Below are 14,124 nucleotides of genomic sequence, written 5' to 3'. Positions count from 1 at the left end.
CTAAATAAAAAAATTATAGTTAAGAAATAGCAATATGAGTTTAATTATTAATATATATTTATCAAAAAAAATGGTTATTTAAAATATATAATATTTTTAATAATTAAATGCTTCAATTAACTTGCTGTAAAATAAAATAAAAATTTTGATTTAAGCAGTATTTATTGTTATTTAAATTAATTTTTATAATATAATAAAATATTTGTACATTAATAAGTAGTTATTGTTATATTATCAAATTTTATTATTAAAACAAGCATATTTTTTTAATTGTAATTTTTATTATTATTCATGAACTTTTTTTTATCCATTAAAAATATGTTTTTAAAAATTTTTCGTAAATAACAAAAAAAGTTTATTCTCAAAAATAATTGTATAAGTTTTGCAAATTTGTAAAATTAAATATTTTTATATTTAAAAAACTAATATCCGGAAAATAAATAAATAATAGTGATATTGTTTAAATATTTTTATTCTTAAAAAACAAAAAAGTCATTTTCCGTTCATGTTCAAAAGATTATAAAAAGTAAAATTTTAAAAAGATAAATCATAAAACATTTCTTCAAACTACAATGAATAAATTTTTAATTCTTCTTATTTTTGTTATTGCTTTATTAAGTGGTAATCTAGCTCAATACTACGACTTAGACGACAGTTATGAATTAAGTAGTGAATCTGATAGCCAAGAAGATAAAGATCTAGGAGATTATGTAGAACTAAAACAACTTGATGATGATTATGATGCTGAAGAATTAGAACCAAATGACGATAATGTTTATGATGAAGATATGGAAGATGACGAAGATACTTACAGTGAAGATGATTCAGAAGAATGTAAAGATTGTGAAAATTATGCTGGTGAATTTTTATTTGATGAAGATGATCTTAGCAACGAAGATTCAGAACAAGATGATACTGATGATTATAGCCCATCATATGAAGAAGGTAGTTATAGTGACGAAGATTTAGAATAATTTTTACTGTCAATTCAATAATCAATTATTTTAATTGAAAAATTTATTATATATAGGAAAAAAATTTTTAAAAAGTGTTTATAAACATTCAAGATATAAAGTACTTTATAAAATTAATTATTTTTTTTTGTCTTGAATATATAACATTTATTACTACTTTTTAAAATAAATTTTTTTTTATTTTACATTAATTATTTGTACTTTTTCAGATGATTTAAAAAAAATAATTTCTAACAATTATGATTTATTAAAAACTAAAAAAATATATTTTATAAGTAAGTTAAACAAATGTCATTTTATGAGATTAAGATTTAGTTGTAATTATAAAAATGTGTGTTTCTCAGAATATAATTTTAGGAATAAAAAATTTTGATTTTAAAAATATTTCAACAAATTTTGATCTTTATATGATGTTTTTTTCCATTTTTTCTTTTATTTATTTAAAACATATTTAAAATAAATAAATGTTAAAAATAATAATTTAAAAAAAAAATTATTCTTCTATATCACAATCAATCTGTTATACATTTGAATTTAAACAAAATTCTGTTTTGAAATTCTGTAACGTGTTAATATAATTTTTAATACCTTTGTCAGTATACGATATTTTTGTTAAATTAAAAAATACTTTAAATAATTAATATTGGAGTATTTAAAGATTTTTAAAAATTCATATTACTTTTTATTAAATTTAATTATAAATTCTATTAAATGATTTTTCATACGTATACATTGTGTTGACTATGAAAAATTTGAACTTTTTATCAATTGAATAACAATCATTAAAAAAGAAATTATTATAAATTATTTTTCTCAAACATTGTTGATGAATATATTGAAAATAATTGTGATAAAACTATGAACTTTTGAGTATATTAATTGTTTTTTAGAGATTCAACTGTTTAAATATGTGAACACTTTTATATAATAGATTACAATTTATAACCAAATTATTAACTTTAAAAAAAAGTACATTTATAGTATTTATTTTTGTGATGTTTCTAGTTATCAGTCAAAATAATGAATATTTTTAAAATTATTAGGTGATAGACATTCAACCCCTCAATCACTATTATATAAAGTTTTACATTTTAACAAAACAAACAATCAGTGTATGGAACTTTGTATAAATTCAAATAAACAGGAATAAATTTTATGTAGTAATGATATAAAGAAAAGATAATGAATAAAATGATTTATTTATGAAATTAATAGAATTTATATTTTCCTGGTTTGTAAACATAAATTAATACTTAATAGATTATTGCTTATTAAATAACTATAGTCTTATACAATTTAAAAATTTTAAATTTAATTTACAATATTACTTCTATTCTTTTTTTTTTTTTAAATTTGTTGAAGTATGATAAATTGTAGTTAATACAAAAGGTTGATTTTAAAAAGTAAAGACAATTAATTTTAAATAATTATTATATTAGTTGACAAATTTTATCTATATTTATAATCTTTTTAATTAAAAATATTTAAAATATTGAAATTACAAATAATGTGATATTTTGACATGTTTTATTTTGAATATGACAAAAAGTTATTGGTGGTATAAATAGAATTTTACTTAATATCAAATAATTTTTAAAAATAAACCCTTTAGTTAGATATTTATATAATTAATCTATATAAAATAATCTAAATTTTTTAATTGTAAAATACAATTTTATAGTATAAGATAAATGTATCTACATCAAAATTAATGCTATTTTTAATTATAGAATTTAATAAACTAAATATTTTTGAATGTAATCTTTTTACTACATATTAAATTAAATCTAGAAATTTAAAAATAATCTTATTAATTATAAGTAATTGTTTATCAAATATATTACTATACTGTCTAGGTGAGCAACATTATTATTTTAATTTGATTTCTAATTATAAATATTATAATAACCTATAAAGTGATTGCTAAATACTAATAATTAATATATTAAATTTACAATAAATTATTTAAAAAGAAACTTTTTTTTTTAAAATAATCAAAAATTATAAATATTTACTTTAATTGTAATAATTTTCATTGTATTATAAACAACATAATATGAAAAATGTTAATTATATAATAAGAAAAGATGTTTAATAAAATAAAAACCAAGTATAATAGTAAGATGAAAGATGAAAAATCATTTTTTTCTTACGTAGTTTGGTAAAAGTTTTTCATTTTATATCAAATGAAACTGTATCATTAAAAAATAAGGTAATAAATTTTTTCTTAAAATTGAATAATACTTTTAAATTAGCATTGAAAATTTTTAATAATAAAAGTTGATGAAAATCTATTTATTTTTTGTAACTCTTCATAGTTTTAAATGAGGTATATATATTTTTTTTGTTTTACAATGAAACATATTTTAAAAAATTATATTAACTTTATGTAAATACAACTGATTCATTCAAAGTCTTTTAATGTTAGCTTCTTAATTAAAAGTATTGCAAAATAAATACTTTAAAAGATATAATTTTTTAAAAACAACAAAATACAATTTTTAAAGTTAATAATATCAATTTACTTTGTATTATTTAAGAAACTTTAAATTTTACATATTGTGTATTATTTATTCTTAAAATATATAAAAGATAATTTTAAAAAATTTTTAAATCAATTATTAATAAAATATATTATATAAAATTATATTATCCCTATATTTTTTTTATAAATATTAGGTTTTAAATTTACTCTATTTCCTTTTATTAAAATAACATATTTGTTAAACAATTAGTTTAATATAGAATGATTTATAATTTTTTGTATTAATATAATTATTTTAATAAAATGCTTAAAGTTAATAAAATCAAAAACAATACTTTTTTATTTCACTACATTAGCACTTTTATTTTAACTCTTATACAAAATATTTAATCTATCTTTTTTATATATATTAATTATGTTTTTAAGTACATTTTCTTCATTTATTCATTAATATAAAAAAAAACAGCAAACAATTTGAAGATACATTAAATAGATACTTATGACAATCCATTATTTTATATCTTTAATTTATTTAATTATCATAAATTTTATTTTATATTTAAAATATTAATAAGATAATAAATATATTTATTTCGCATTACATTTATATTTAAATTTAAAATATTTGAAAAAAAAAGTCAACAATACAATGTCTTTTATAAAAAACAATTTAATGAAAATTATAATTTTAAATTGTACGTCAAGGCATATTCATGCGTGGTGGTAAAAAATAATAATATCTATAACAAATATAAACTATATATGTAATTTGATAGTTTAAAGCAAATTATTTTTAATTATGACATTTATATCTTAGATAGACATTAATAATATGATAAATTATTTATTTATGAAATTCATTTTTTTTCAATTTTTTTTTTTGAATTAATAAAACATTTTATGGATAAAAAACTCTTTTTATTTTTTAATTATATTGATTAAGAAGATTTAAAAATTAAACAAAAATTAAAGATATGTAAATTAATTATACATAATTTTCTTTATAATATAAATCACTTAAGATTTTTTGTTTTGTGTTTCTGTTACGCAAATTTATTTTGTAAGTTTAAATATATAAACTCATTATAACCTTTTTTTTTTATTTATAAAACAATATATTTTAATCCGATTTAAATATTTTATGTGTTTTTAGAAAAAAATTAATATTAATATTTATGAATATTTCTATTCTTGTTAAATTTTTTTTTAAAGATATATATAAAAAAACAAATTAATTTTATTTGTTAATGATTATTTAAATTTTATGTATAATTTAGTATACAAAACCATTTTTAAGTATTAATTTTATTTTACATAGATAAAACATTTTTGCTGTTTCGATGCAATAAAAGTAAGAATTAATTAATCGTTTCAATCAAAGTTCTTTAATCATCAATTACATAATTAATTATATGGGATTTAAAAAGTATTTCTTATGGTTATCTTAACAATTAATTATCTGTTTTAGAAATGAAAGTAATTTTTTTGTTTTAATTAAATAAATTTAATTGAAAAATTCTATTAAACATTCAACAATTATTAGTATATAACATTTCCAGTAATATGTTAATTTTTTTTAAATAATTAATAAAATATGCTAATATTTTAGTAGTACCATTTTCAAGTTATGAAATATTTCTTCCAATACCTTCATTTAAATAATACTTATAAATTACTTGAAATAATGTTTTATTAAAAAACATTGTCAAAAATAATTTTACTGAATAAATATGAATTAAATATATATTCATTTATTTTAAAATTTTTAAGCGTGATAAATTTTGATTAAAAAACTTACGTGATGTTAAGATTATTTTATTTTATTTTAAATAAAAGTAAAAGTAAATTATATATTGAAAATCAATTATTTGTAATGATAAAAAAAAATGTATATTATTTTATTAAACATTTAAATCAATATTTTATAAATAATAATTTTACATCATATAACAAAATTACAGTTATATTATGTTTACAAAAAAAATTTCAAGATTATAATTAATAATTTTATATTTTAAAGTTTATGTTTTTCACATATTTTGTTCTCTACTTTTACCTATCAAATTATTTTAAATGGCAAATATTTTTATTAAAAGTTTACTATAAAATATTTTAAAAGTTCATATTTTTTTATAAGCTTAAGTTTTTTAAACTTTAATAAAAAATATGGTTTAAATATCATATTTTTTTTTATGTAATATAAAAAAAAACTCTTGTTTTTAAATAGATAAAATTATTGTATAATTGACGTATAAAGTATTAAATAACTAACTACTTAAGAATCTAATTGTGGTTGTTTTGATGTACTAAATGGAACAGAATTTGAGTAATCATTTTGATAAATGAAATTATATAACATTTGCAATGCTTCTCTTGGTTTATCAGTTGGCACAAAATGTCCTGAACCATGAACAGTTAGAAAATCTAAACCTTCTTGATATTTAATATAATTACCAGCAACATTAGGTATATCATTTGCATAGTACCAATTAGATGTTACAAGTTTGTCACTTCCAATTACAGTTAAATTAAGATTATTAATAAATTGCTCATTCATTATCACATTACATGCTGAATCAACATCACCATTATATATCAAAATTCGTTTTTTAGATTTTAAAATCTTAACAAATTCTGGTGTCATATCATAATGAGTAATTTGATAAGAAGCACCTACAGAGTCACTACAATCTGTCCAATATGGTAATATTGAAGGAATATTTAATGCATTTCTAACATCGTTTCTATTCATATAATATTCTGTATTATTAGTTTGAGCGCATAATGGTAATGGATAAGTTGAGGATAATGTTGATAAATATTCTTTTTCACTTATACCAATCATTCTTAAAAATTGCCTTTCAATAAATTGTTTTCTTAGACCTGTTGATGAATCTGTATAACATTGGTAATAATTATTATATGTATTTAAAGCATTTGCTGAGTTTAATTGATATAATATCTAAAATAAATGAAACCATAAAAAAAATATATTATAAACTTTAAATAATCTTACCAACATTCTACATTCACTACCAGGTTTCTTTAAAAGTGAAAAATAATCACAATTATATGGATTTCCATTACAACATTCATTAATAACTTTATCATATAATTGTTGTCTCATAAATCCTCGATAATAAAAAAGAGAAACCATAGTATTATAATTATTAGGAAAATTATACATACCATTTCCAATTGCCATCCCTTTAAAATTTATAATACCAGAAGTATCATCAACTATCAAAGATGCAAGTGTTGGAATATAAACACCACCATATGATTCACCTGTTATATAAAAATCTCTACCTTGAAGTTCAGGAAATTTATATTTTAAAAAATATATAAGTGCATTATAATTATCTTTAGCAACTTGATCATCATTTGTTGTTATATTACCATCAGTTGCAAATGAATATCCAACACCAGCTGGTGATGATAAAAATAATACATTTCCTATTTTATTCCAACTATATGGATTTTCATAAACAGTTTCGCCATAGTTACTAACATGAAATGGTCCTAATTCTTCAATTAATGCACCAATACTTGAACAACCAGGTCCACCAGTTAACCATAATATAAATGGAGCAGTTTGAGGTTTATATTGTGATTCTGTATACCAATAATGAAAATATTTTTTATCTGATGCTTTTAAAAATCCTGAATAATGTTTAAAATTAGGTTTAAAATTAATTCCTGGAACATTAGTAACTAAATCTGAATCAGGTGCTGAAGATGACAATAATATAATAAAAAATAATAAAAAAAAATTAAAAATAATAAAAATTTTCATTTTTCTTAATATGTAGTAGACTGATTAAATTAATAAATTATTATTATATAAAACTATATTTTAATAAATGATAAGAACAATATTAAAATATTATTAAAAAGTGTAATTTGATAAGAATGTAAATTATATTTGATGTGTAAGGTAAGATGATGAAAATATAAATTAATGATTAAAAGATTATTATTTAAAATAAAAAAAAAAAGTTAGAATGTTTTGTTTTAAAATATATATTATTTAGACTTTTTTTTTAATTTTTTTTTTTATAATTTTTATAATAATATAAAAGAAAACAATAGATTAGATGTATTGTATTGCTGGGATTGTCATCCTAAGAACATTTATGCCAAAAACAATGTTTCAAAGTTACGTCAAATCTTTGTTTTATGGATGAAAGGTATATAATTTACATTGTATGTATTGTGCTTACATCAATTGTTTAAACTTTCTAAAACAAATGTCTATCCATTATAATACATTGTTCTTGTTGTTATATATGTATTTATAACTTAACATTCAAATTAATTTCTATTATCCATAGAAAATAAAGAAATTTTTTTGTGTGAAATTTCTTTTTATTTCGGAAATATAAAAATTGAAAGTTAAAGGAAGATAAAAAGTTTTTTATATATATATATGTATAAAAAAGGATATTGTTAGTATAAATTATATACATTTTTTTTTATATCATATTAATAATAACATATTTTTATAAATGATTATTAACTATATATGTATATATACATTGTTAATAAATTATATTATTTTAATTTTTTTTTTTGGTTCACTTTAAAATCCCATTTCTTACAAATATTAATCATATTAAAGACAATGTTGTATGTGATTCATTTATTATTTCTATTATACATTTCATATTTTATTTCTTTATTTCTTATAGAAGTATAGATTTACAAGTATTAAAAACAATAATAAAAGTTTTAGATTAATTAATAAATTTGAAAATATAAAATAACAGTATTAGTCGTATTTATAAGACACTTGTAAAATGAAACTGATATTGTTCCCTACATGTAATTATCCTAGGTTCATCATTACTTTACATTATATTTTAACAATAATCTTGAAAAAGGAGTATTATATATTGAATAGCAATATGTTGGAATTAGATATCTAAATTGATACAATGTTAATCTTAAAAAAGATTTATTTATATGATATTAAGTATACCTATTAATGGTTTAAAAATTTAACTTTATTTTAACATAATAATAATATTAATTTTAATTAAATAGTACATTAAAATGCTTAATTAACAATTTATTTTAGTTATGTAACAAGTAATATTCTCACATTTATGAAGTGATCAAAATATATTTTATGAGATTCACACAACTATTTTTGTAATATAATTATGTTATTATTTTTATTTTATTTTTTTATTTTAAATAGTTTTCTATTTTTTTTTTATATATATATAATGCAATACCATAAAACTATAATAATTGAAGCCATATTTATTTTTAACTAAGCTAAAATACTTTTTGTTCTTAACAAAAAAGATTTTACATTTTTGTTGTCAAACCACATTGTCAAGGTGGTTTCTTAAAATAAAAATTAAAAATATTTAAAACGGTATTCATTAAATTAGTCTTTTTACCGTTAATCCACCAACCTGAAAAGAGATGACGAAACAATTATTAGCAGCAAGTATATTTATATTTAACGATATATCAATGCCATTGTCCTTCATATGTCATTTTCATATACATAACTTGAATTATTCAATTTTCTTTGATACATGAGTATGTAAATGTTGATATTTACAAATTTTCTTAATTGTTACTTTCATTTTTAATTTAAATTATATTATATTCTTTTCTCCTTGATTCTTTTATCACCTTACCGGATCTGCTTTAGATATTATAGATTTTCTACAAGTATAATCACCTCTTTCTAAAGAACGGGAAGAGATAATTAATTTTTCCTAATTATTCATTTTATAAACAATCAAATTTTGCGCAATAATTATTTATCATAAAATTATTAATATGATTTTATTTATATTTTATATAATATTATCATGAAACATCATGATCATATATATAGTATATTTTTTATTGCTTACCCAAAATATTTTATTATTATATTTATAAGAAATAAATTTTTAAATATACAACTTTTTTTTTATGTTATTATATAGTTATGATAAATTTTAATGTAAACAATAAAAAAAAAAGTGAAATATATGTTTTTATACATATATGATATGTTAATTAATATCATATTAATAATAATGGTAAAGATTAAATATATTAATAATTTTAAAAAGAATATTGTAAAAGTTTCTTACTTTACATATTTATTATTATATTAAAAATAAAAAAAATATTTATTTTTTTATTGTAGAATTTAATTTTTGAGTAAATTTACCTCTAAAAAATAATTATTTTTTTTTATTTATCATACTACGAAATATGTAAAAAAGTTTAATTTTATCAGCATACAATTTATTTAGTAATTAATTGTATGTATTAAATTTTAATATTAATAAATTCAAAATATATACATTAAATATTTTATTTTATTAAGGTACTGTGCAATTAATTGTTATTAAATCTTATAAATTTTATTTTAATTTAGCTAATTATTATCTTTATGTAATATACAAATTTGTTCTTTTATACAAAAATAAGGAACAAAAATATATATTTTAATATAACTAGATGTATAAAGTGATGAAAAGTATTAAAACAATTCATTTTAATAGAAAAAAAAAATTATACAAATAAATTTTTACTTTTATATATTGTATTATCTTAATATTATTCAATTAATCAACTTCTTTTGTACTATATATTTTATCAAATATACCGTTTTGTTTTTCGATTATTTGTTTTTTTTTTTCAATTATATAAAAAAAAAGATTTTAATATTATTATTTTATCTTATGTACTTTTAAAAGAAGGTATAATTTATAATAAAAAAAAAATTTTATTTTATATTGTTTATGTTTGCGTAATGCCCTCATTTAATGATTAATAATAGCCTCTTTTTGTTTAAGTTTTCTTTTTCCTTAGCATATCAATTATCACTTATAAAGTAGTCATCATTAAAAAGATTAATACCTTTTTAATATTTTAAAATATATTTTATTAAATAGGGAAAATATTACAATTATTTAAAAGATATATAAAATATAAATAAATAAAGTTAAAGCTTTAAAGTATAAAAATTTATCATATATATATATACATATCTATATATATATAAAATACATTATTATTAGAGACTAATTAATTTTACAACTTTATAAATGTCAACTTTACTGCTTTTAACTTCTATATATAATTATCCATAACTATCTTCAAATAATATCTAATATTATTCTCATCATTGTACTTATTTAATCATTCTATATAAATATATATGTGTATAGCTTTTATATATAAATACAAATCCGTTTTTGAAAAGATTTGTTTTATTACTTAAACCTGATTTTAAAAATTTTATCCAATCAAAAAATTGTTAACTTTTGTTAGTTAAATAGGCAAACACCCATTAAAATTTATAACATATATATATATATATATTCTCGTAATTAATTAATAAATTAGCAAAACTTATATATTATTATTAAAATATTATTATTTTAAAATAAAAGAAATTAGATATTCGGTAAAGTAAAAAAAAAAAAAAATTAAAAAAAAAAGTTTTTTTCTTAAATATTTCATTTTATATAATTATCATTTAATCAAGTTTTACAAATATATATATATTTTTTTTGTTTTAATTATTATTAAATGATCATCTTTTTATCTATCATAAAGCAATATCTCTATAGTTTAAATTACCTTCAAATTTTATATTGTTCTTTAATATATAAATATATCATGTATATATTTTTTCACTTTAACTAACCACTGATGTAATGGTTTATGGTTTTGAAAAGTTGACTAATTTGTTACATATTTGTAAGATTATATCAAAACAATAAAAAGGTAAATTAATTCTTCATTTAAAATAGTTACACAATCATTTTCCCTTACTATGTACTTTTAAATTATACATATTAAGGTAATAAAGATACTTCTTTTATTTAGTGTAAATAAAAAGCTAGGGGTTTAAAAATCTATAAATGGATACTTAAATATATATATATATATAATTTATTATAAATGAAAAATTTTTTAATTATTGCGCATTATTTAATAGTAAAATTTTTTTTTTTTATTTCTTAAATCTAATTTGTGTTAAAAATATTTTATATTAATTAACATTATTTCTAAACATTCTTTTCTTCGTAAAAACTTTCAAATAATTTTATAATTTATAACTTATTATATAATTGTGTATATTAAATTTCTTTTTTTTTTTTTTGTCTTTATCATAAGACATAATACCTTATTATTTTATGATATAAATTTTTTCTTGGGTGTCCTTATATGAAACTCCACTTTACTTTATTATATATTTAATTGAATAAAAATTAAGAAGTAAAAAATATGTAGAAATAATTCATTGGAATAATTAGGATATATTAATCTATTTCATACATAAAATATATATATATAGGTATATATATATATTTTTTTCTTTATTTTTTTATAACTTATTTTTCAGCTGCTTTTCGAATTTATGCTATAGAAATTATTATATTTAACTCATTTATGATTATTGCCATTATACTTTTCAATTCTAAATATAATCTAAATTATTCAATTATACTTTCTGATATAAAACACCAGTGCTTTATTTTAACTGATTATGTGAAGATAAGGTTACCATAGTAGTTTAAGAAATTTACCACATTCTTATTTAAAACTCATTTCTTATATTTAAAACTTGAAATTTAATAAAACTTCTTATACTTTTTATAACATTTCTTCATATTTTGTACTTATTAAACAAAATTTATATTTAATTATTTATATGCAAATATAAACTTTTTTTTTAAGAATCATAATGATGTATTGTCTTTAAATATCATTTTATTCATGATTCTATTTGATAAAAAAAAATACATTTATAAAATATGTAATAAATTATATAATATTACCAACAAAGATATTAAGCCGACTTTCTTTATTTAATTTTTCTTTTTTTTTATATATATTTTACAATATTGTAGTATATTAAATTGTTAAGTTAATTTATATTGTCTCACTAAAATTTACTCTAGGCATATCTTTTTATCTTTTTCATTTGATTATAAATTAAAATAATTTATTATGTGAGAATCTAACAAGATGAGATTTATTTTAAAAACTATAATAAAAGACAAACTGATCTTGAGAATGACAATAATATTTTCTACAAATATATATATTAATATTACCTCACTATTTTCTATCCTAGTCTCATTAATTATGTTAACTATCAATCCAAATTATGCGCATATATCAAAGATATTTAAATATTAAACTTTTACGTAAATCTCATTAACATGAAACCAACATCTTTCATCTTAAAAATTGGCATTTAGTGATAATAATAATTTATAATAAATTAATTCAATGATATCATCACAATAGTTATAGTCAATAGTTATTACTGTCATTATAAAAGTGACAGGAGTCTTTAATCTTCCTTAAATGAGTATCTAAACTGCTACAATTTTAATGTATCACTTCTTCATACAACACCGACTATCCTCTTATCTTTTACATATATTCTATCTTATCACTTCCTTTTTAATACATTCTGAAGTTTATTTAACTTTTAAAATAAATTATTCTTTCAATAAAATGTTGTCATGTAATTCATTTTTATTATCTCTTTTACCAATATAGTTAACCTACACAAAACAAAAATAATTTTCTATAAAATATAAATAAAAAGAAAGTTAATATAAGAAAAAGAATCTTCATCCGTTTTAATAGGCATTTATAAGAAGATAAGTACCATTTCATTACGTTGTACCTCCTAACTTATATCTTGTATTAATACATATAATACACAGTAGATAATTATTTAACAATAACCTTTCTTGTTTTCTAAATTATATTGATATCACCATACAAAGGTCCCAGAGGCAATCAGGACAGAAATATTTTATATAAGTATTTATATTATATATAAATTTTGGATGGTTGTACAAATTTTAATTGTCTCAATTGATGATACACTAAGTCCTAAAACACAACCTCTTTTAATTTACTCAAATTAATTTAGTTTATATTTAATTTAAATTTTCATATTCCTATTTTTATTCATAAAGAATTATATTTTAAATTGTTACAATAAACTGATTTAATGTTTGTTTTAACAATTCAATATATTTATATAATTATATATGTATACAATTTTTTTTTTTCTATAAAAAATTAGGTATATAAAAATATAACTAATAAATAATCATTTAAAAAGGTATCATTAAATACATTAATAGATATTAAATTTTCTTTCTATTATTTTTATTATTTTAAGTCTTCAATTATAAAAATAAATTGTAAAAATATATACTATTAAAAATGATTTTTTAAAAAATTATTGAAAAAAAAATATTTGATGCACTTGTATTTAATTAATAAATTTTTTTTTTTTTTGTTTCATATATTTAAAATAGTAAAATTTTATAATATAATTTTTTTTTTATACTATTATATTACTTTTTAAATTTGTAAATATAAATTAAGAAGAAAAAAAAAAAAAAAGAAAGTTAATGTAATATGAGTAGTATTGGAATAATTTTATTTAAAAGAAGAAAAAGTTATGTTTATACCAAAGTACATTATACCTAGTTTAGAATTTTAATAGTAAATAATTAATAATAAAACTATCTTTTCTAATTAAATAATATCTATTTGTAAATATTAATTGCTTTAGTTTTATTATATATAAAGTCTATATATGGAGTAAATATTTTATTAATAAAATCATGTTTTTAAAATATCTTATACTTATTATTTTTA

The 14,124-nt window shown here is 17.0% G+C and overlaps 2 protein-coding genes across 2 annotated transcripts; one reads left to right on the top strand and one right to left on the bottom strand.

The window, feature by feature from the left end:
• Positions 1-572: 572 nt before the first annotated feature.
• On the top strand, positions 573-974 carry SRAE_X000040700 (Hypothetical protein; the record flags this gene model as incomplete). The annotated part of the gene is made up of 1 exon (XM_024644748.1): positions 573-974. One exon carries the CDS (start codon positions 573-575, stop codon positions 972-974), a length of 402 nt encoding a protein of 133 aa, XP_024510276.1.
• Positions 975-5,734: 4,760 nt separating this feature from the next.
• Positions 5,735-8,073, bottom strand: SRAE_X000040600 (Lysosomal protective protein; the record flags this gene model as incomplete). Its single annotated transcript, XM_024644747.1, has 3 exons — positions 5,735-6,421; positions 6,476-7,191; positions 8,061-8,073. 3 exons carry the CDS (start codon positions 8,071-8,073, stop codon positions 5,735-5,737), a joined length of 1,416 nt encoding a protein of 471 aa, XP_024510275.1.
• Between the last annotated feature and the right edge of the window lie 6,051 nt (positions 8,074-14,124).

Source organism: Strongyloides ratti (assembly GCF_001040885.1).
Source record: "Strongyloides ratti genome assembly S_ratti_ED321, chromosome : X".
Classification (NCBI taxonomy): domain Eukaryota; kingdom Metazoa; phylum Nematoda; class Chromadorea; order Rhabditida; family Strongyloididae; genus Strongyloides; species Strongyloides ratti.
The sequence above is the reverse complement of the archived record's forward strand: the minus strand, read 5'-3'. Positions and strand labels throughout refer to the sequence as shown.